We start from the raw sequence: 24,742 nt of genomic DNA, 5'->3' as shown, positions 1-24,742 counted from the left end.
CGGAGGGAGTATTATATAAACACAAAGAAATATTTAATCATGTATGTTTATTCTGCTCGTGTCCCGTAATATCTTTACATGGAGAACCTTAATTGTTTCTCAAAAAAAAAACCGTTCAAACGAAGTGACTAATTAATTATACGGTTACTGTTTTTTACATGCGACACCCGTGGCGGATGTAGTATTATTTTTGGGGAAATTATCTAACTTGGGAGTGTTAGTGGAAACTGAATTTATAATGAGTTTTAAATTTTCTAATTCTAGTGTTATTGGTTCATAGATTTTTACATTCTCATTAAAATCTAGTGTTATTGGTTTGATGATTTTATAATTTTAGACAAAATCATTTGGTATTCAAAAAGTTTAAATTTTAATGATTCTACAAATCTATTAAAGTGAGTGTTATTGGAAGTTGAATTCTTAAAATTTTAACTCACAAAACAAGATTTTCAGAATACTACATACTTCTCTTGAATTCTTAAAATCATTACATTATTTTTTTTCATAGATTTTACAATATACAAAATTCTCTATAATTCTTTCTAAATTTAACAAATCTCTCAACTCTTAAAATAAACAAATTCTATATAAATCTAAGTTCCACTAACATCCCCTAAAATGATTTAGAATTTGATTTTAAATACAAAAATGTATCAAAATTCAATCAAATGCAAAAATAACCCAAAAAGTTAGTGAAATTACAACAACTTCTTTATGACCAAACAAAAACTTTGTATTGAGTTTTAACATTATAACCTTACGCATGAGAAGACATATTTGTAAGTTTTCTCGTACAATAGATCCTTAAAATAATGTAAAATTTCTATAAAAAATATTTTAATGGAGAAAAAAATTGAAATCATGTAATAATAAACATTTATAAATTATTTGAATTTAGTTTTACTATTCATTTAATATAGATGAGTGAATGTAGGTTGAGTCATGATAGTCTTTGTTTATGATTCGGTAACATATGTTGTAGTAGTGTTGGTATTTTTAGGGTAAGATTTAGAAATCTTATCTATTTTTTTTTTTTTAATTTGATCTATATGTGTTTACCGATTATGTAATAACTTGATGTAAACACTTTTTAAGTATATTTTAAGCTTAATGAAGTGTTTTTTGCTTAGTTATTTGATTATAGGGTCTGAAAATTTTTAGGTTTCCCGCCTAACTCGAACATTTCCAGAAATCTTTCAGACGTCTTCTAGTGGAAGTCTTCTCATATATTAGATCTTAAAAGTAATTAATAAATTTTATAATAAACAATTTATAAACGATGGAAATTTAGTTTTACTAAAATTGAATTATTTTTAACATAGATAAGTGAATGTAGATTGAGTAATGATAGACTTTGGTTTAGAGTTTGGTAACATATGTTGTAGTATTGTTCGTATTTGTAGGGTAAGATTTTGAAATTTTATCTTTTTTTTTTTTTTTTTTTTTTTTTAATTTGACCTATATGTGTGTAGTGACTATCTAATAACTTGATTTAAACACTTTCTAAGTTTCTTTTAAGTTTAAGAAAGTAAATTTGATTACTTATTTGATTATAGGGTCTGGAATACTCCCGGAAGACTTCTTAAACTTAAGAAGACTTCTTGGCCGAATGGTTTAGAAGACTTCTTGAGAAGTCTTCCAGTGTAATTTATGTTAGAAGACTTCTTGTGAAGTCTTCCAAACCGAACCAAACCTTAATTTTAACTTCAACTTTAATATAACCAAAAATAAACCAATATATATTAACCTAAGTGGATAATTTACGGACCAATAAATAGTATGTTTTCACTTTTCGGTTTTTCTAAGAAAAACAATTTAGTAAAAACGCAAAAACCTTAGATGTTTGCTTTGAGGCGATTATAAAGACAATTTCCGTCGAAACTCTTCTCTGTCCTTTTAACCTCTAGTAATCTTGTTTTTTTCCGGTAAATCTTGTTTCTCCTTCGTCGCCGAAGTGTATTTTAGTACATTAAACTAACCCACTCGATTATTTTTTTACAGATCTGAAACTATTTCTGTTGTAGTTAAATTCCATTTGCAATAAGTTCTTTCTCTTTGCTGTCAATTTTTCATTTAAGAACTGAAACAGTTTGTTTCTCCGTTGTGACTTCTTCTTTCCCGTCGTGTTTGGCAGATCTGTAACCATAGATGTTATCGCCGACCATAAGTCGTAAGTTCTCTGTTTTGGATCTCAACTTCTCCGCTTTCTAACTGAAAATTCACAAATTTGTTCGATGTATTAGGGTTTCTCTCGATTTGATTACTCTTATACCGGAATACTTCGGAACACTCCTGAGATCTTACGAAAGACTTTTGAAAGACTTCTGAAGATTCATGAAGACTTTCGAAAGACTCTGAAGTCTTTTGATATTTTCATGAAGTCTTCAGAAGTCTTCCAAAAGTCGTTAGGAAGTCTTCCGGAAGAGTTCGAGAAGTCTTCATGAAGTCTTCCGAAAGTCTTCTGAAAGTCTTCCCGAAGTCTTCGGGAAGTCTTCAAAAATATTTGCATGTTGGTTTGTTTGTTATGTTCTGTTTGTGTTTGAGATTTTGGTTTTTCAATGTTTTGCTGGCTGTAAAATGGAATTACCAGAACTTCCAAAGAGGATCTTCACCTTAGGGGAAGAGCCCATTCCATTGACCTATATGTGTTTACGTTTTGAGCATATGTCTCGTTAAACCCTCAAAACAAATATTATCTGCCTCTTCCTCATCCTCATCTTTAACTTTTACATACACACTGTAATCTGCAAACTCATCATCTACTTCAGCAGCATCGGGAAAATTAGAATCCTCCTCCCCTTCATCTGAAACTTCATTAACATATTCATAATCTTCTTCTTCTTTCCATTCATCTCAAAATCCGTCAACATCTTCACCATCTTGGTTTCCATCAATGTTGGCATCACCAACAATCCTCGTCCTGCCTCAGCTTGATACACAAAGACGTACAATATGCATTTTACATATTTCGATCAAGTTCCAAAACTATCACTTGTAACATGAATAGGAGGAGTATTGGGAGCCATATGTTGCATCATTTCGTCTGATAACGAGTAAGTTAAATCCATAACCTCTATATTCATGTTCAGGTTATAATCTTCTTGAGTTATTTCAACAAGTTTGGCATGTGTAGAGCCATCACTCAAAAAAACATTCTCAGTCATTTGACATTATCCACCGCAAAATTCCAAGAATTATCTCTGAACAACCATTTTCCATAGACTACAGGTAACTGACGAACCATCTGCATAATTATGATGAATGTTTATAACCTTGTAATTATCACCATTTAAGTTATAAATTCCACTCTAGAGTCCCAATATCCCCTATATATTAATTCTGGAGCATTACAACATGTTTTCGTGGTCATGTGTCATTAATAGGATGATTCTTAAAATCCTTAGAAAAATAAGTTGGTCCACATAAAAATATATTATAAGTTTTATTATAGTAACTATGAAATTGATTAGTAGTGTACAAAAAATAAATTCTTTATTTTCTTAGATAAAAACTACAAAATTACCTAATATGATTAACATATATATGACAATTAATGATTATGAGTAATACATATTTGATAACAATTTTTGTATCCTCTCTCTTTTTTTGTTTAATTTTAGATTATTAAATACATTAAACAATCACATTAAGCATATAATAGAAAATATATTTTTTCTTATATGTTATATTTTTAATTTTGTAAAACGACTATAAATTGCTAAAATGGTAAAAGTTCCACATTAAAAATTTTGTGATCAAAGGTTTAAATTTTTTTTGTTCACGCATAATATACAAATGATCATAAATCATATGAATATGTAGAATCATTAATAGATACTAGAGATTGATCTGTGCACTCACGCAAGTATTGGTTATTACATATTTGTACATTGATATTTGTTTTTCATTTAGTGTTATATATTTTAAATGAGTCGTAATATAAATAACTGTATTCAAAGGACCTGGACCGAATCAGGTAATATAATTAATTTTGGTACAACCCGTTTCAGACGTATTTTTTATTTAGATATTTTATGTTTCTATACATCAGAACCAAACCCATTAAGAATTAGAAGAATCCAACTCAAAACTCACACATAAATTTATAATATTAAAGCAATGTTTAATTTTAAAAAAAAAAGCGATAACCGAAAAGAATAACTCGTGCCTAAATGGATAGTCGATGTTCATGCATAACTGATTTGATAAACTAGTAAAAGTGACTCTTTTTATGTGTTTGACTAAACTAAGTAAGATAATTATATGAAGTGAAAATTAAGTGACAGTAAATGTAATACATTTATATTATTATGATTTAAATTATTATTTTATACAAAAAACATCTCTTTGAATTATATTTTTTCACTACATAATATTCCACTGATTAATACTAAAATAAATAAAAAGTTTTAGTAAAACAAACTAAATCGAATGTTATTTTTTTTTTAAAGCAAGACTTTCACATACTCATATTGACTTTGTAAACCAAATCGGTAACTCTGTTCGTGCTAAACTAAATCGAATGTTAAACAATATGAAAACTCAGTTATTTTATAATTTTGATTTTACTAATTGGCACAAATTTAATGTTAATTAAGTAATAAATAAAAATATACACTATTATTATTATTGTAATATAATTAATGAAGTGATGTATTGTTAAGATAATATAATTAATGAAATTGTTAACATAGGTGAAAATAGAAAGACAATTAATGTAAATATATTAACGAAATTACTAAAAGGACACTATATTTTATTTTTTATACTACTATCCATGTTTACAAACAATTCTCATTTATACTATTATTCATGTTTCCAAATAGTACTAAAAGGTACTTCAGTTTTAATATCATTTAAATTAAACTATATACTATATAAAACATATAAAAATATTTTAATTTCAATTTGCAGTGAAAAATTATTGAGATCTTAATATTTAAATTTTGTAATTTGTATTGAAAAATCTCACATTAAAAATTTTGTGATTAACGGTTTAAATTTTTGTTAAAGCAAATATAAAAATGTTAATAAAATCATATGAGTAAGAAGTATCAATAATAAATATTTATATTAAGATATCTTATATATCTATGTCAATATCACTAAAATTTAATTATATACCATATAAAGTAAATAAAGTGATTTTTTGAATTATTTACCAAAAACATGATTGTAAATTAATAAAAGCTATTGGTTTTGATTTATGTGCTTACTCTAATGTATATACTTTTATGTTTACAAATTATTTTTAAATTAGTGGTTTCTAATATTGTATTTGATCCTCACAATCCCAAAAATACAATTTTTCAAATTTAAGTGATATTTAATATTAGAAGTACTGTATATATATATATAGATATTATTTCATTCAGATTAAATAATTTAGGCTTGATTTTATTCCTAAAAATCTGTTAATGAAATATCATGACAAGATTTCAATCACCTCTTTTTGAGTTTGTTCGAAAAAAATGATTTTATCATTCGTCTAATATTTGTTTCTCTCTAATACTTTGTTTAGCTATTATAATTATAATAATGACAGATTTGAATTACTTATTATAAATTTTCTGGTTTATCATTTTATAAATCAAAAAGTTCTTAGTTTATATATAGTTTACATATACTAGAATTATTATTATATATATATATATATATTTATTTATTTATTTATCGATATACTCTTAAGTAAGTAAACCTCAAAATCGTAGATTACTAAAATAAGTAATTTGTTTTGTTTTTCTAAAATTAGATGATTTCTACACCGAACTTTTGAATATATACTAGACAGAAATTTATATTTCGAGTCTTCACTTATATTCTATAACAGTTTGATATATTAGATTTGAACATTAACATGTGAATAGAGTTTGCCGGTGATTTTCTACAAAAATTTGATTCTTAGATATGTATCCAAGAATAGAACTAATTTTTACAGATGTCCATCTTTTTAAATTGACACTTATGTAACTCACCTAATTCATAGAAGAAGCTAAAAAAAAAAACAAAACTCATATCAGTGAAACATAAACAAGAACGCAAGCACAATTTTATAGAGGTAGAAAATAAAATTACTTATGGGGATTCAATAGTAAACAAATTGAGAGCAGACAACCTAATTCATTTTCGTCATTTTACAATCGATGTTGCTTATCTGGTTTTGGTGATTTGTGTCAGCCGTAAAACTTAATTTCTTTTTATGCATATGAAATCTTAAAAATAATTAAAAAGAGTTGTAATACGTTAATAATTCAACAGCGATGATACATTTAAGAGATCAACATTTGTATTCCTCATTATACGTTAAAACCATTTAATGAACAAACATTAGTATAAAAAACTCACTCCACGCATGTGCGCGAGTTATCATCTTGTTGACTAATAAACATGAATTAACAAGAAAATATTAAAAATTCATTTAAAATTAGGAGAAAATTGAAGTTTAATAAAGCTTTACGTAGAACACTTCTTAAGAAGTCTTCTATTTAGGTCATTTTTTGCAATTGAAAATTCATGAAGTAGGACTTGTTAAGAAGTCTACTCTACAGAAAAAAATCTTGAGAAGTTTTCCTTGCAAATATTGGCTTAACTTGGAATTTGATTTTTTTTTTTTAAATGCCAGAGAAGTCTTCTAGGATAAACATGTTAGTTTTGCAATTGACCGAAGTTTGTCAGATATTTGATTTTATAAAGAAGACTTTCCTCCCAGCCAAAGGTTTGACCAAAACCCGGAATAAAATTTGAGACATCTTGAGAAGTCTTATCATTAATATTAAATGTTTTACTATTAATTTTCAATTGCAAAAGTAACCCACACAGACTTCTTTCGATATCGAGAAGACTTCCAGAAAACTTTCAGATAATTTCTTTATAAGTTTTCTCTAAGAAGAATTCCCGAGAAGTCTTCTATAAAAAGTTAAATTTCTGACAAATTTCGGCAAACGCAAAACAAACTTGTTTATTTGAAAAGTTTTCTCTGGGATTTTCAAAAAAAAAATTGTTAACAAAAGAAAGTTAGAAGACTTCTACGAAAGTCTTTGTTAAAACACACACAAAAAATCAATTGCAAAACTAATTTATGCATTGATTAGAAGACTTCTAGAGAAGTCTTTTTCGCGAACAGATCTGAAAAAAATAACGATTTCATACTTTAAACCCGTTAGATGACTTATGTGGTTTCTCCAATCACCCACAAACTTCACCAGAATACCTACCAACTCGTTAATGACCAAGAATCATGACCTTCAATTCTCGATGAACCTTACATAATTTGGAATTAAAATCATTAGTATTTTGGATGAATTTGGAGAGATAAAGAAAAAGATGTGATTTGTAAGCATAAGAAATGAGATAGAATGAGAAAAGTTTGAAACTTTAGTGTGTTAGCACCTTCAAAATGGTTGTTTACGGTGGTTGGTGTATTGATGACAATGGAAATGTTGTAAATACTTGGTGAAGATGGAGATAATAAGGTAAAATACTCATTTTCGAAAAGAAAAAGAAGTAATGACATTTTCAAGATTAACTTAAATTTCTAGGATGAATAAGGCAAGAAAAGGTTTCAAAAAAACATATGTCATTTTTTTGTTTGACTAGAAATTTTAGGTTATACTTGAAAAAATCAATTATTTTTTTACAGGAACAAATCCTAAGTAAACTTTAAAAATATAGTTAGAAAATGTTATTTACGAAGAGAAATTAACTAAAATTTAGGTATATTTAACAAAATTAAAAAAATTATGGTGATCAAATCTTCAAAGAGTAGAAAAGATTAGACTAAAATATAGAAAATAAAAAGAGAAATTCTCTAAGATAAATCTTTTAAGTTTTCTCACAAAATAGCACTCACTGAGAAAAATGACCAAAATTGTTTTTATTAAAAAGTAAAAATACATTTATATCATAGGATTAACTAATCTAGACTTAGAGTTTAGAGATAAAAGACATTGTTTTGAAGATATAGTTTTAAATTTTAAAAAACAAAAATTAAAATTAAAATTTTCAAAATATTTGGTCATTTTCCTCCTTTAAAATTATTTTTGTGATAAAAACTTAAAAATGGATATTTGAAAAAATTGCCTAAATAAAAAAAATATTTTTTCCGAATTCATTAGAATAAAGAAATATACCCACTTTACAAACATGTAAATCAGTCACAGCCTTTTTTGAAATACTACTGCGTTTTTCCAATTACAAAAACTCTTTAGAATGATCCAATACTAAGCAAAGTTTCTCTTAGAGTTTGAACTTCTGTCCTCCAAATTTTATAAGTATATTATCAAGTATATCAACGCTTAAGGCTTATCAATGACACCAACTAGTACGTTAACACTAACATACTTGATCATACAAACTAAGCAACGATCAATTCCGTTACAAATATGTCAACACCAACGCAACAACACAAAGTCAACATCACACTCCATAAAATACTATGTCACACCGTATAGCATAAACCGACACCATAAGCACACAATGAAATCTGTCTCTTTGTTTTCGAAGGTCTTTTTCTTTTCTCACACAGCACATATTAGTATATACCAAACCAGAACTTGTTATCTAAATTTTTCAGATGCAGTCTAAGCAAAAATATATATATATATAATATAATGACGAACTTCCTCTTCAAACAATTTTTTTTTTTTTATTAATGGAAAACATTCATTCGTCTTTAAATATATTCCCTTTTTCTTTTCCAAACTCAACTATCCCACATTGTATATCACAATAGACAAACTCCAACATACCTTGCTCCAGCTTCTTCAGCAACACGCATATATCCTCAAAAAACTGCATCTTCAAATCAACGAAATAAACCTGCATCATAGTCGTTTTCATAATAATGCGTCACGTATACGTTATACAGCAAACTGAAACTTATTAAGAATTCCTCCTAACTACTGTATACATTCAAGTCCATGCATAAACATGAACGTTTTATTTACGGTAAATACAGAAAAAGGGATGGCGGAATACCATATCTTATTCACTTTTTTTGTTATTCAACTCATTGATAAGGCGATAGTGTTTACTGATTTATGGAATTTTGTTTGTGTTTTCTTTCTAAGTTGACTTAAAACTAATACTTTAAATCTGCAGTCTTCCTCGAAGTTTCGCGTGGGCATTTTTTCCATCTTTGAAAATCAACCAATACACATTTTTTCAGTCTTTGGAAATCAAGAAATACACATTTTCTCATCTCCCCCATTATAAGAATAACAACGGTCTAAAATTGATTCCTTCTTAACAATAACGAAGAAATACAAGAAAAACAAAAGTTATCTTACATTAAAAATGGTGAAATATTTTTCTTTGATTATCGTCCTCGCTTCTTCTCTTCTTCTTGTCCTTCAAGACCTCGAACAAGTTCACGCCCTTGGGTGTTCTGGAAGCTTCTTAAACAGTAACAGCAGCTACTTTCAGAATCGTCACAGTCTCTTCTCTACTCTTGCTTCAAAAGTAGTCGCCAATGGTGGATTCTACAACGCCTCACTCGGCAAGAATCCCAACAGAGTTTACGCTCTTGTTCTCTGCGCAAGAGGCTACGAGCAACAAGCTTGTATCAGTTGTGTCGAAAAAGTGACTCAGGAGATACAAACGAGTTGCCCGAACCGAATGAATTCGTTCCATTGGGACAATGACGATGGAGACCATGTTTCTTGTCTTGTACGTACCTCAAACCAGTCAACTTTCAAGAACTTCCAGCTTGTACCTGCTGTCATATACCCAAGTCCACTTACTATGGAGCCATCCAAGGACATGACCCTTTTCAGTAAACAGTGGGAAGCAACAGTTAATCGGACAGTCCAGGCTGCCACGGAAGCTAAAAATATATCCGTACTTCAGTACTATAGTGCTGTAGAAGCCGAGTTCACGGAGTTTCCAAATGTATACATGCTGATGCAATGCACGCCTGACATAACTTCTCAAGACTGCAAGATATGTTTGGAAAAAAGCGGGACATATTTTAAAAAACAGTTTTGGGGAAGACAAGGCGGCGAGGTTAGTCGTCCGAGCTGTGTTTTCAGGTGGGATCTATATGCTTTCCATGGTGCTTTTGATAATATAACAAGAGTTCCTGTACTTCCTGGAGGTCAAGGTCAGGCTCAGCCACCTTCAAAGGAAAGTTGTATAAAAGGCAATAAAGGTAAAACAAATGAGACAGAATTTTACAATCTGTAAAATGATACAAAAGAAACTAGTTATAATTTGCAGGAAGAAGCATTGGGAATGGTGGAATTATCTCGATAGTTGTTCCTGCTTTGATTAACATTTTAGTGTTTATTGGACTCATCAAACTCTATACTCGGAGGAGACAATTCAACAACATAATCAATGGTATGTACCATGTTTGTTGCATCAATTAATCTCAAGATGAAGAGGGTTAAGAGCCTTATTATTTATGAGAACACTTCTAAAGTTCTCAAACAAAAATGGTATTAGTGTTATAATCTAATTTAGCTGAATTTTAATTTTAATCTTGAAATAAAATTAAATTAATTGAGAGTTGACAAGTGTTATTTGGTGGTCTTTTTTCTGGAACACAAATTTGGTGTTCTAAAGAGTTTTTCAAAAGCTCTTCTTTGAGAACTCTATTATATTCTTTTTTTTTAATGAAAACTATTACATTTTCTTTCTTCACTTGTTGTTAGTTTGATTTTTGTTTAACGATGAGAACACCTCATGAGAACCTCCCAATGCAAACGCCCTAAGACTTGTTTTTTTTTAGTTGGTACTGCAGAGTACTCTGATGGTCAACTTATGTTACGGTTTGATCTGAGAATGATCTTAATGGCAACCAATGACTTCTCGTCTGATAATACGCTTGGCCAAGGTGGATTTGGTACGGTCTATAAGGTAGCAATAACTCTTTGTTTTCCTATAATTATGAGTTCTCTATCAAATCTTGGTCTTTAATAGGTCTTGAGAACCGGTTTCAGGGGATATTGCCAAATGGCCAAGAGATAGCTGTGAAGAGATTAACAAAAGGTTCAGGGCAAGGAGATATGGAGTTTAAGAATGAGGTTTCACTCTTGACAAGACTCCAACATAGGAATCTGGTTAAGCTTCTTGGGTTCTGTAATGAAGGGGACGAAGAGGTTCTTGTCTATGAGTTTGTCCCCAACTCAAGTCTTGATCACTTTATCTTTGGTGAGCCTTAAAAAGACAGCCGCCATTTTGGATAGTTATAGAAACATTTAGCAATACAATATTTCTTTGAACTCTGCAGATGAAGAGAAGCGTTCGTTTCTTACATGGGAGGTGAGGTGCAAAATTATAGAAGGCATTGCTAGAGGCCTTCTTTATCTCCATGAAGACTCTCAGCTGAAGATTATTCATAGAGACTTGAAGGCAAGCAACATCCTTTTAGATGCTGAGATGAACCCTAAAGTTGCAGACTTTGGGACAGCTAGATTGTTCAACACTGATGAGACTCGAGCTGAAACAAGACGAATAGCTGGTACCCGGTAAGAACATATTAATCAATCTTTAAAACAAATAAATATGCTCATAATTAATTAAAGTTATAAGTTGAATATATGCAGTGGATATATGGCTCCTGAATACGTTAATCATGGGCAAATCTCAGCAAAATCTGATGTATATAGCTTTGGTGTTATGCTTCTAGAGATGATAAGTGGTGAAAGAAACAAGAGGTTTGAAGGAGAAGGAATTGCAGCTTTTGTAAGTTTCTTCACATAGCAGTAGTCTTCTTGGTTTGTATCTTCTAACATATGTAGAGAAAGTAAGAACATATCTTTTATTTTATGTGGTTTAGGCATGGAAGAGATGGGTTGAAGGAAGGCCTGAAATCATAATTGATCCTTTCTTGGTAGAGAATCCGAGTAACGAGATCATTAAGTTGATCCAGATTGGTTTATTGTGTGTCCAAGAAAATGCATCAAAGAGACCAACAATGAGCTCTGTAATAGTTTGGCTTCGCAGTGAGACAATTAAAGTTCCTTTACCTAAGGCTCCTGCTTTCACGAGTAATCAATCCCAATCTGAAGATGGGATAATGTCAATCAGCAATGTCTGCACGGAGTTGAGTTCTCGTTGACTTTAAATTTATTAATCAGTATGTTGTTTATAAGGTAGTACAAAATATTCTTATTACAAGTAGATACAATCACAAGTTCTAGAAACCTATACAGAGAATATATTACTTGCTTATTTGATTCATATGTTTGTTTTGTTCATTGATTGTTGCTCTTTTTCATTTGCTCAGTGCTTTGTTTTCCTCTTTGATTTATTTGTTGTATGAAAAAGGAAGACAGAGTTGAGAGAAAACGAAGATAGGTCTAGAGTTTCCTTTAATAATATTATTGCAATGTAGTCTGTAAGTAGCCACCACTCAAGAGGAGGAAAAGATATTTTCAAATGAGGAAAGATTAAACGCTCTGAACTAAATAAAGAGTTCAAAGGAAAATTTGAATTTTTAGTCGATCCAAACACAACTTTGACTTCAGTGTCCAGAGTCCTATAGTCCAAATACTGGTTAATTTATGTCATAATTTTTGATTCAGAATGAATTTAATATCCCTGACCTCTCTCATGAAAAGAAACTTGGCCTAAGTGAATTTGGATGTGTACAAGATTAACAAGAAGTTCAGGGCAAGGAGATATGGAATGAGGTGTTACTTCTGGCAATAGTCAAACATTAATTATGGCTAAGCTTTTTTTTTTTTTTTTACTAATATGGCTAAGCTTTGTTTCTGCAATGAAAGAGATGAAGCGTTTTTCGTTAGCGAAATTGTTTCCTATTTAAGCTATGGAGAATTGAGGAGATTCTCTAGCATAAAAGATTCTCTCTAAGATCATTTTCAACATGTTTCTTTCTTCAACATCTTTTAAAGAAAAATCTACTTCAGTGTATATTCATGTTTTCTTTTGCTGCGAGTATATCCCTATTTATATCTTAAAATAAAGGAATGATTTTTTTCTCTAATATAAATTTTTGAAAATAAAATCACATTGTTATTTACGTAAAGTCTTTTTAAAAAAGCTTTAGTTTAAATAATATCATAATATAATGAAACTTTGAAAAATCTAAAAGGTATTAATATGGTTTAATTTTAAATTTCATAAAATAAAAATTATTAGTTTTAAAATAAAATAAAATTTAATTAGAATATTCTTTTTAAAGGAAATAAATAGATAATTACATTGAATAATAACAAATTTTTATTTCATAGTTTCTCTATTTTAAGAAAAATTTCCTAGTATCGGAAATATTGGAAATGGTGTAACATCGCTTTTTTTTAACGACTGCAACATGATATTGAATCAACCAAAGGTGAGTTTGAATACAAAAAGCTTGCTCAGAGAAAAAACATATAAACACTATCTTAAAAAGTTTTATGTGTGAATAAGGGCTGCTTCTCTGAAAATCTGCAAGTGTAGCAAAGCTGGTCTTAGCTATTCTCGCGCAATTCTATTTGATGATGAGGACTCTGTTTCAAAGGCCAACGAAGAAAAAGCAGCACAGCGTACACTTATTCTTAGTAGAATCGCCCGGAATCTTGGCCATTATGATTGCTTCATTACAGCTTCAATGAGATCATGAAGATCAGACCCAGTCAAAACTTTTTGAATTTCGAGGTCTTTTATGAGCATGTTCAACGGTTGCTTTTTCATAGGGCCCTAAAAAAAATTAAATATTAAAATAATATCATAAAGAAAGAGAGTGTGAGGAGGGTAAGGCCATGTTTATCAGTAGGACCAAAAACCAAGTCCCTAGAGTTTTTTAATCATATTTGTAGTTTAGGACAATTAGAAGGACTTTGGTTAAATTTTCAGATTATTAGTGGGACTTTTAGTTGGTCCTTAAGTTTATTTTTTTTGCTTTTAAACAATAATAGATAAACCCAATATAAATTGAATAACTAATAAGAAAATACAATATTATTCATTTAATTAGAAAATTTCAAATATTTTAGAAGTAGATCGAGAATCCAAAGAAATACTAACGTTTTTGATTGAACTGTGGTGACGGCTTCGGGAGTGGGAATCTCCTGAGAATCTGCTGACGTCTTCGGGAGAGATGCGGGTGAGAAGAGGGATGAAATCCTCGGTTTGTAGATTCGAATCGGAGAAGATTGAGGTGGGAGATTCGAGAGGAGCTACCGGAGGGGAATCGGCGGGGAATGAGCTGAGAATTTCGTCGCGAGTAGGAGATAAAACCGTCGGTCTCCTTTATCGCCAGCGTCGCCGTCGAGGGAAAAGAGAAACAATTGTATATCGAAAATGAAAGGGAAACCCGTGTTTCCCCTCCTCCGCTTCGTATCCAGCCGACACGTGCCAAGGAAGGACGCGAATAGGTCGACCTTAGTTAAGGCACGTCCGCCTTAATATTGCCCATTTGTTATTTATTTTTGGGCTAAAAATATCCAAGGACCCAACTCGCGGACGCCGATAAACATGGCCTAACCAAATTAAGTCCTTAGCATTATTATTGATTACTTTAGGGTTTAAGGACAAAGTTAAGGACTTTTGAATTTTTGTTGATTATTGGTAAGGACTTTTATGAGTTTAGAAAATTTTGATTTTTTATTTTAATAACTAAAATAAATGTAAAAGATAAGTTTTATATAAAACATATAACATTAAACATTGAAAACATTGAATCTCACAACGAGGTACAGAGGAGTAAGCTTACCTTGTTTACAATCGATTCGATTGAGAGAAGCATATCGCGATTCGGCGGATAGATCAGAGAAGTGAGGGAGAAGAGATGCGATACGCAGAGAGGTGGCGATTGTAACCGAGATCAAAGAACGCGGTGTCGAGGTCGGTGTCGTCTCCTGCAATCGCCGTCGCCAGAAAAGGAGAGAAGATAGATGAAGAAAATGAAGTCGATACTTCATGCGTTGTAACTCTCCCGATTCGGTCTTCCTCTCGGGTTGCGATGCGTGTTCTTAAGGACGCGCATTAAACGTCTACTAATTAACAAACGAAAACTTCATCTCTAACTCACTTTTGTTTTAAAAAATAATAATTAGAGGTTAAGGATAGTGTTAAGGACAGTGATAATGTTTCTCTAATATGCATGGTATTTTCAGAAACCGTTATAAAACTTTTGTTACCATGTGTCATGATATAAATAGCTTATTATTTAGAAACAAAATAAACTTTAATCAATTTTGTTATTATGTTATAATATTATTTAATGATTTATATACTGATTTTTAGAACTTCACCGTTGGTGGTGCTCTCATTCCAAACATCTCTTAAAAATTAAGGAGTTAGGAAATTTTTAAAACATTTTATTTTTACATCTCTAAATATTTTTACATTTACACTGTGAAATGGGGAAAGATATACCATTTGTATTTTGTATTTGAAAGCTCAAAAACTTATACATCCATTTAATATACCTCAATATACTATTTTCTAGAAAAAGGCTCACAACGGGTCAAACTCTTAAATAATGTGAAGCAAAAAAAAAAAAACTTTAAAAAATAGTCCGCACTTCGCCGCATCTGCGAAATTATGTACTGGTCGTCTTCCATGAAGATCTCAGGCTGCTTCCTTTCGGATGCATGAACCTATATATAAATTATACATTATTTTCCAAAAACCTTAGCCAAACTGCAGAACCTCGATAAACCAACTCCGACCCCACCAAAGACATTTTCCTCCCGATTTCCTGTTTCACAAATTTAAACATTTTTAGTACATATCCTTATTATAGTTCCTATGCTATTTCGTTAATACGATTCTAACGAATATATTAGTATATTACTTCATATTTCATAAAGAACATAAAAAAAAATCTGTAAGCAAAGAAAGCATCTAAATTTCACCAAACAAAAGATGCATATCTTCAACTAATATGATAATTAATTCATAAAAATAAAAAATTAATATGATACTATTTTTTTTTATCAACAATATTATTAAGCCCAGAAATGAAATTCAAACGCAGGCCCACTTCAATGGTTCAAGTCAGCAAAAGCCCAAGACAAGGCAAACAGAAGCAACGGTCAAGAATAAAAGAAGAGGAGACAAGAGTACGGTTTCACCAGCTCAGCTGCAGCTAAGCAACAGGTTTGGAGTGCTAGAGGACCACATCGCTTAGCTGTCATCTTAACCTAATGAGAAGACAGAGTCTCCCTTCCTCCTTTAGTATATATATGAGACAAAGCAAGATGTAAACGCTTGAGCATTGAATATATATTTTGAGAAGAAATATCAAAGTTCCAAAGTTTCTATCTTTACCTTTATGGTATTCTGCAGAGTGGTATCCAGACAGTGGATCGTCTCATCATGTCACCAGCTCAGCTCAGCATCTCGACACATCTCAAGAGTACTCTGGAACAGATCATGTCATTGTTGGTAATGGAGAGTTTCTACCTATCACTCATATAGGTTCTGCGTCTATTCAAACCCAGACAGGTAATTTACCTCTTCTTGATGTGCTTGTTTGTCCAGAGATTACTAAATCACTCTTGTCAGTATCAAAGCTTACAGATGATTATCCTTGCTCTGTAACTTTTGACTCAACATCTGTTTGTGTTCTGGATAAGGCAACCCACAAGGTTCTCAGTCAGGGAAACAAAACTAAAGGTCTCTACTGCTTGGACAACCCTCAGTTCATGTCGTTCTACTCATCAAGACAACAAAGCTCGAGTGATGTAGTGTGGCACAAGAGGCTGGGGCATCCTAATGATCAAGTTCTACAACATCTATCTTCAACAAAAGCTATTCAAATAAACAAGACCATCAAGTCGCTGTGTGAAGCATGTCAACTAGGCAAGACATGTAAACTTCCTTTTTCTAGTTCAGATTTTCAGTCCAGTAGAGTTCTTGAAAGAATACATTCAGATGTTTGGGGTCCTGCTCCGGTTGTGTCGGTTCAAGGATTCAGATACTACGTTGTATTCATTGACAATTATTCAAGATTCTGCTGGTTTTATCCTATAAAATCTAAGTCTGATGTGTTCTCAATCTTCAAAATTTTTCAACAACAAGTAGAAACACAATATGATCAGAAAATCAAAGTTTTTCAGTCTGATGGTGGTGGCGAATTCGTCAACAAACAAATGGCGCAACACTTCTCTGAATGTGGTATAAAACACATCATGTCTTGCCCTCATACACCTGAGCAGAACGGGATAGCAGAGAGGCGTCACAGATACATCACAGAACTAGGCATGTCTATGCTTTTTCAGAGTCACTTGCCACATACACTGTGGGTTGAAGCATTGTTCACATCAGCCTTTCTCGGTAATCTCCTTCCTAGTTCGGTTAATGACAAGATGTTAAGTCCATATGAGTTGTTGAATGGAAAAGCTCCAGTCTACACTGCTCTCAGAGTGTTTGGTTGTGCCTGTTACCCTTATCTTAGGCCATACTCACAGAATAAATTTGATCCAAAATCTCTTCTGTGTGTGTTTCTTGGCTACAATGAAAAGTATAAGGGATACAGATGTTATCATCCACCAACAGGAAGAGTTTACATCAATCGTCATGTACTTTTTGATGAAGACAGACTTCCTTACAAAGATACTTATCAGCATCTGGTTCCTGATCCAACAACTGCTTTGAGTACAGCTTGGAGATCACAAACTGCTTCTTCAGCACAACCGGTGCGTACTGATTCCTCTGATCATGATGCTGCAGCAGAGGAGAGTCAGTCTATTATGCGACCTTCTGTCACCTCTACTCAAACACAGACAGCTACAGACAACAATGTTGCTCCTCATGATCTTCATCCTGCAGAATCAAGCGAATCTGAATCAAGTAATGAGTCTCAACATTCTCTCTCACCAGCTGGGTCTCCACTTCCTCAAGTTCCTGAACCTGTTGAAGACCAAGAAAACGATCATGGAATGGTCACAAGAGCTAAAGCTGGAATCAGAAAACCTAATCCTCGTTATGCTTTACTTGCGGTGAAAGGCATACCTGAGCTACCTAGAACACTCAAGGAGGCTCTGAATCACCCTGGATGGAATGGAGCAATGACTGAAGAGATAACCAACTGTGATGAGACTAAAACTTGGTCGTTGGTATCACCCCCGGAAGGGGTCAATCTTCTTGGTTGTAAATGGGTTCACAGAGTTAAATTAAACGCAGATGGAACATTCTCAAAGTTCAGATCAAGAGTGGTTGCAAGAGGAGATGAGCAAGAGGAAGGAGTTGATTTTCTTGAAACCTACAGCCCTGTTGTTCGTACGGCTACTGTTCGAATGATACTTCATATTGCAGTGGTTGAAAGATGGGACATTAAGCAACTAGATGTCAAAAATGCTTTCTTGCATGGTGATCTCAGTGAAGCGGTTTATATGCGACAACCTCCTGGATTTGAAGATAAGGAGAATCCTCAGTATGTATGCAAGCTCCACAAGGCGATCTACGGACTAAAACAAGCCCCAAGGGCGTGGTTTGACAAGTTCAGTTCGTTTTTGATTGAGTATGGTTATCTCTGCAACAGTAGTGATGCTTCTCTGTTTGTGTATCAGAAAAATAAAAGCATTATCTTCCTTCTTCTCTACGTTGATGACATGTTGATCACAGGAAATGATCAACCTCTCATTCAACAACTGCTGAAGAGTCTCAGCAAGCAGTTTCGGATGAAAGATATGGGACCTCTCAGTTACTTTCTTGGCATACAAGCTCAGTTTACTCCAACTGGTTTGTTCTTAAATCAACAAAGGTATGCAACGGATCTTCTACAAGCTGCAGGTATGTCGGATTGTGCTCCAATGCCTACTCCTCTTCCTCTACAACTAGACAGAGTGCCTCATCAAGATGAAGACTTCTCAAATCCAACATATTTCAGAAGTTTAGCCGGTAAATTGCAATATCTCACACTTATTCAATTTGCGGTCAATCTTGTTTGTCAGAAGATGCATAAGCCTACTGCAGCTGACTTTCATCTCTTGAAGAGGGTTCTGAGATATGTTAAAGGAACACTGGAGATGGGATTAACTCTTGAGTCTGATACAAATTCTCAAGTTCGAGCTTATTGTGATAGTGATTGGGCTGGTTGTAATGCCACAAGGAGATCAACTGGAGGTTTCTGCACATTTATGGGATCAAATTTGATTTCATGGTCAGCAAAAAGGCAAGATTCGGTTTCAAGATCATCAACTGAGGCAGAGTACAGAACACTATCTGATACTGCAGCTGAGCTTGAATGGATAAGTCTGATGATGAAGAGTATCAATCTACCTCATCCAGAGCCAGCTGAAGTTTATTGTGATAATCTCTCTGCAGTGCACTTAACAGCAAATCCGGTTCTGCATAGAAAATCGAAACATTTCGCCACACACTATCACTTTGCGCGCGAGAAAGTAGCAAATGGAACTCTGCTTGTCAAACACATACCGGCAGCTCAGCAAATTGCAGATATCTTCACCAAATCATTGTCACAACACAGCTTCTTCTCTTTGCGTTTCAAACTCGGAGTTGACTTTCCACCCACCTCGAGTTTGCGCGGGGATATTAAGCCCAGAGATGAAATTCAAACGCAGGCCCACTTCAATGGTTCAAGTCAGCAAAAGCCCAAGACAAGGCAAACAGAAGCAACGGTCAAGAATAAAAGAAGAGGAGACAAGAGTACGGTTTCACCAGCTCAGCTGCAGCTAAGCAACAGGTTTGGAGTGCTAGAGGACCACATCGCTTAGCTGTCATCTTAACCTAATGAGAAGACAGAGTCTCCCTTCCTCCTTTAGTATATATATGAGACAAAGCAAGATGTAAACGCTTGAGCATTGAATATATATTTTGAGAAGAAATATCAAAGTTCTAAAGTTTCTATCTTTACCTTTAAATATAAGTTCCAGACTGATTAGTTAGAGCTGTAGTTGTTGTGGGCAGTCAAAAAAAATTTTACAGCCACAAAATTTTACAATCAAACTCAGTTCCTATATTCTACGGCAAGAAACTAAAAATATAGCATCAGCTAATCAGATCCTAGATTCATATTTTTTTTCCAAATCTGATTATAGTTTTTTTGAAATTCCAATTTTAAAATAATCATTACACTACTGTAGGCCACGAATGAGAAATTATTATAAGTTTATTATCTATTGCATCATGTCATGTAACATTAATAGAATCAATAGATACAATAAAATAAAGCCAGTTGTAGTGAGACGCGAAACCATTACCACGTATCTTCTGTAAAGAGGAAAGAGCCCATGGTTTTAAATTTATCATTATTCATTATAAATCATGACTACTTTTGGACCAACTTGGGCATCGTTGCCAATTACGACCCATAAACTAGGCAAATATTTTATCCTATATAGCCTATTTCTTGGCAATGACCACATGAATTAAAGAAAAAAATTGAACCAAAATGAGAAAATTGTGTGATGTAATTCTCTTCTCTTGCTTACTTCTCCTAACTTTTGTAGACGTTGAAGCAGATTGTGAAGGCAGCTTATTTGCCGTTAACAGCACTTACAGCGAAAACCTTAACTCTCTTTTCTCTTCTCTTGCAAGTAACGTCACCGCTAATGACGGCTTCTACAACACTTCAACCGGAGAAGGCTCCAACAAAGTTTACGGTCTTGCCCTTTGTGGACGAGGCTACAAGAAGCAAGCTTGTGTGAGCTGCGTGGAGCAAGCGATTCAAGAATCGCAACAAAGATGCCCAAATCGAATGAAATCTTTCAGGTGGACCACTAGAGACAATGACAATGTTTCTTGCCTTGTACGGTACGCTAATCATTCTGTTTCTGCGAAACTCGAGCTTTTCCCACCTACTTTGTCAGATAATCCTTTAAACATAGAGGAACCTAAGAGCCTTAAGCTTTTTCGACGAGAATGGGAAGCACTGACTAACCTAACAATGCAGTCTGCTACTTCAGCTCCTGAAAATTCATCAGTTGTGCTCAAGTTCTATAGCGTCGTAAGAGCAGAGTTCACAGAATTTGCAAATGTTTACATGATGATGCAATGCACTCCTGACATTTTATCTAGTGAGTGCAACAAATGTCTTAGCCAGTGTGTGTTGAACTTTCAAAACAATAATTGGGGAAGCCAGGGCGGTGCAGGTCGGCTTCCGAGCTGTTACTTCCGATGGGATCTTTATTTTATTCCTGGATCTTCTGAGAATATGACAAGAGTTTCTATGGTTAGTCGTGCTACTACTCTTCCTCAAGGAGACACGGTCTCACAACCTGAGAATGACAAGAAAGGTAAATTAAAAGTTAGCTTATCTTGTTAGTCACATAATTTTCATTTGTTGGTTGCAATAGGGTCAGGCATAAAAGTCGGACCCAAAATCTGAAGCCAAACCCGTTAAAAAATCTGAATCGAACCCGACCCTAACTGTAACAATACATGATTGGATCATTTATACACTAGTTCAGATAACCGATATTACCTGAAGTCGAAAAAATATCTGAAAATCTAAAAATCTTAAAAGTACAAAAAAACAAACCCAAACCTGAATAATTACACAAAAATCCAAACTACACAAAATAAATATTCAAAACTTTTAAAAGTAAGTAAAATAGCCAGATTCATTTTTATTTTTGATTTTGGTCATACATTATTCAAGTTTATATGCTTTAGATTAAGTTCTTTTTTTACTTTGACTTTGTGTACTTAATAAATATTTTGTGTAAAATACCTGAATTAATTATACGAAAAGACAAAAAAAAAAAGTTGAACCCGCATGGATACTCGAAGCCAACCTTAACCAGAGAGGATATGAACCGAACCGGCCTAATGATGTAAAATACCGAAACAAGTAACCCCTAAACCCGAATACCTGAAATAATTGAACCTAAACGAGTATGCTTAGGTTGCAAATTGATGATGTTAATTAGTGAATAAAGTTCCACATTAATAGTTGAAAATAATTAACTAATATAGAAAAGAGATATGGCTAATCTATTTATAGCCGATTGATTTTAAACTGAAAGCTCATGAAACTTACATATTATTAGAACCACTTGATGTGGGGCATTTCTGTGGATGTTGTTCATACAATTATCCAAGTTTTAGCTAGCGACGTGTTAATGAATGAAGGCTCTTTTCAGTAGTTGGAAAAATCATTAGTTAATATATGATGAGATATAGTCAATCCAATTATCAATAATCTATACTATTAAAATAAAAGTACAAATAAGAAATATTCGTTAAGCTTTCAATTTATTTACAGTAGAATGCTTTTAAAATAATAACTATTCCTTGTTTCTAGCATTTATTTTCAAATTTAATACTTCCTCCGTTTTTTAATGATAGACTTTTAAAAAAAAAAGTTTATTTCACAAAGATGTATTTTTGTGTTTTTATGAAAAAATTGTAAACTTCAAGAAAATTAATTGACTTTATTGAATTACTATTGGTTAAAAATTATTGTAAATTGAAAATTACATAAAACGATACATTTATCATGTTAGTTTAATGTGTTTTCTTAATATGTGTAAAAATACTAAAAAATATATATTTGTGAAACGGAGAGAGTATATGATTTCTTAAATTGAATACATAAGAAACGCAATATAAATCTCTAACAAAGAATTTCCTAAATAAATTGAACAATGATTTCAGTGTAATTATTTAATTTACATATTGCACATAATACTATATCTTAAGGAAATACTTTTTTCTTTTTTTTTTTTGGCAGGAAAAAGGATTGGCAATGGAACTATAGCGATAATTGTTGTTCCTACGGTTATTAACGTCTTCGTATTTGTTGGTCTTTTCATCATCTTTGATCAGAGGAGAAAGGCCTATAATAAAAACATCAACGGTAAGCTGTTAGTTTGCAGCAGTGAAGTTTACTTCTTTTTTGGTAGAATAAACGTTTAATATTTTGTGGTATTTTCAGAATGCTTTGATTCTGATGGACAATCTATGTCGCGGTTTGATCTTGGCATGATACTCTCTGCAACCAATGAATTTTCACCTGAAAATAAACTTGGTCAAGGTGGATTTGGAACTGTCTACAAGGTAAAAAAACATTCACACAAAAAAAAAACTAATAATTCTTGTCAAATTTTGATATGGGTCAATAATTTTAATGCGAGATGACTGATTTCAGGGGATTTTACCGAACGGACAGGAGATAGCGGTGAAGAGATTAGTAAGTGGTTCAGGACAAGGAGATACAGAGTTTAAGAATGAGGTCTCGCTCTTGACAAGACTCCAACATAAGAACTTGGTTAAGCTTCTTGGGTTCTGTCATGAAGGAGATGAAGAGATTCTTGTCTATGAGCTCGTGCCGAATTCTAGTCTTGATCATTTTATCTTTGGTGAGTTTTATTGAGATACTCCATTTTTGTTACTATACATCTGGAAGTTCTTTTTATCAATAGAGACTGTTTTCTTTAAGCAGATAAGGCGAAGCGTTCACTTCTTACATGGGAGGTGAGGTTCAAGATTATAGAAGGCGTTGCTCGAGGTCTACTTTATCTCCATGAAGATTCGCAGTTGAAGATTATTCATAGAGACTTGAAGGCAAGCAACATCCTTTTAGATGCAGAGATGAACCCTAAAGTTGCAGACTTTGGGACTGCGAGGTTGTTCGAAGCTGATGAGACTCGAGCTGAAACAAGACGAATAGCTGGAACCCGGTAAGAACATATTAATCAAACTTGAAGAAAAAAATATAAATGCTCTAACATTCATCAATTAATGTATGCAGTGGATATATGGCTCCGGAATACCTGAATCATGGGCAAATCTCCACTAAATCCGACGTTTTTAGCTTCGGTGTTATGCTTCTAGAGATGATTAGTGGTGAAAGAAACAATAGTTTCGAAGGAGAAGGACTTGCAGCTTTTGTAAGCTTCCTCACATGTCTTGGTTCATTTCTTTTACTTATAACACATGTAAAGAAAGTAAGAATATATCTTTCTTGGTACAGACATGGAAGAGGTGGGTTGAAGGAAAGCCTGAGACCGTTATTGATCCTTTACTGATGAAAAATCCGAGAAACGAGATCATCAAGTTGATCCAGATTGGTTTATTGTGCGTTCAGGAGAATGCGGCAAAGAGACCAACTATGAGTTCTGTAATAGTTTGGCTTGGCAGTGAGACTATCATCATTCCTTTACCTAGGGCTCCTGCTTTCACTAGGGACCGATCCCAATCTGAAAATAGTAATATGTCAACGAATAATGACATCTTCACGGACTTGAGTTGCCGTTGAGTTATAAATAAGTTGATCATTAGGTGTCTGCAAGTGTGTTACCACAAAGACCCAATAACCCCATTTTTGTAAGCTGATAATTGTAGCGATATACAAAATGATTTATCTCTTATTACCTAGCTGGTGCGAGGAATGCAAACATGAAAGATGAGAAACTATAGAAAAATTAACTAGTTGCTTACTGATAATTTTTGGGGGAGGTTTGGTATGTATACATATTGGTTTTGGATCTGATTTCTCTTGGAAACTAAATTGTCATTATTTTATTAGTTTGATTTAGATTTCGATTAAGATGGTTAAGATGATGGATCGTATCTATTTTGTGGTATTAGTCAAAATATACTCTAAATTTGAGTCAGACAGTATAATATGATTTTGGACTATTTCACTCTTTACCATTAAATGTATTCCTTCCAATACTGTCTGGATCAATCCATAAGGGTTATCAATTAAAAAAAAAAACTATAAAAAAGTTGAACTGTTATTTTACACAAGACATGCGTCATTTTTAAACGCTGATGTGATAATCACGAAAAGATTATATTTCCATTTTCATATTTAGTAGATTTTGCGTCTGAACAATATTTTAGTTTTGATTTAAATAAAAAAAGATTTTTCCCAAAA

General features: G+C 32.7%; 2 protein-coding genes and 1 long non-coding RNA gene across 4 annotated transcripts; 2 read left to right on the top strand and 1 right to left on the bottom strand.

Moving 5' to 3' along the window:
• Window positions 1-8,704: 8,704 nt before the first annotated feature.
• On the top strand, window positions 8,705-12,183 carry LOC106450014 (putative cysteine-rich receptor-like protein kinase 39). The gene is made up of 7 exons (XM_048740784.1): window positions 8,705-10,147; window positions 10,216-10,338; window positions 10,730-10,857; window positions 10,941-11,151; window positions 11,231-11,468; window positions 11,547-11,685; window positions 11,780-12,183. Exons 1-7 carry the CDS (start codon window positions 9,295-9,297, stop codon window positions 12,059-12,061), a joined length of 1,974 nt encoding a protein of 657 aa, XP_048596741.1. The 5' UTR covers window positions 8,705-9,294; the 3' UTR covers window positions 12,062-12,183.
• A 1,083-nt stretch (window positions 12,184-13,266) lies between these two features.
• LOC106450013 lies at window positions 13,267-14,324 on the bottom strand. The gene is made up of 2 exons (XR_001289355.3): window positions 13,972-14,324; window positions 13,267-13,644 (listed from the first exon to the last, which is right to left on the bottom strand). It is a non-coding gene; the product is annotated as an uncharacterized LOC106450013 (long non-coding RNA).
• A 5,872-nt stretch (window positions 14,325-20,196) lies between these two features.
• Window positions 20,197-24,235, top strand: LOC106446873 (putative cysteine-rich receptor-like protein kinase 39). Of its 2 annotated transcripts, XM_022692790.2 has the most exons (8): window positions 20,197-20,326; window positions 20,455-21,152; window positions 22,592-22,717; window positions 22,796-22,917; window positions 23,009-23,219; window positions 23,303-23,540; window positions 23,612-23,750; window positions 23,834-24,235. In XM_022692790.2, the coding sequence occupies exons 2-8, from the start codon at window positions 20,615-20,617 to the stop codon at window positions 24,116-24,118; spliced, it is 1,659 nt and encodes a 552-aa protein (XP_022548511.2). In that variant the 5' UTR covers window positions 20,197-20,326; window positions 20,455-20,614; the 3' UTR covers window positions 24,119-24,235. The 2 variants fall into 2 exon arrangements, with proteins under 2 accessions (XP_022548511.2, XP_013744136.2); XM_013888682.3 differs by having other exon boundaries at window positions 20,222-21,152.
• The last annotated feature ends 507 nt before the right edge of the window (window positions 24,236-24,742 follow it).

Source organism: Brassica napus, chromosome A9 (genome assembly GCF_020379485.1).
Source record: "Brassica napus cultivar Da-Ae chromosome A9, Da-Ae, whole genome shotgun sequence".
NCBI lineage: Eukaryota > Viridiplantae > Streptophyta > Magnoliopsida > Brassicales > Brassicaceae > Brassica > Brassica napus.
This window is presented reverse-complemented; position numbering and strand designations above follow the sequence as displayed.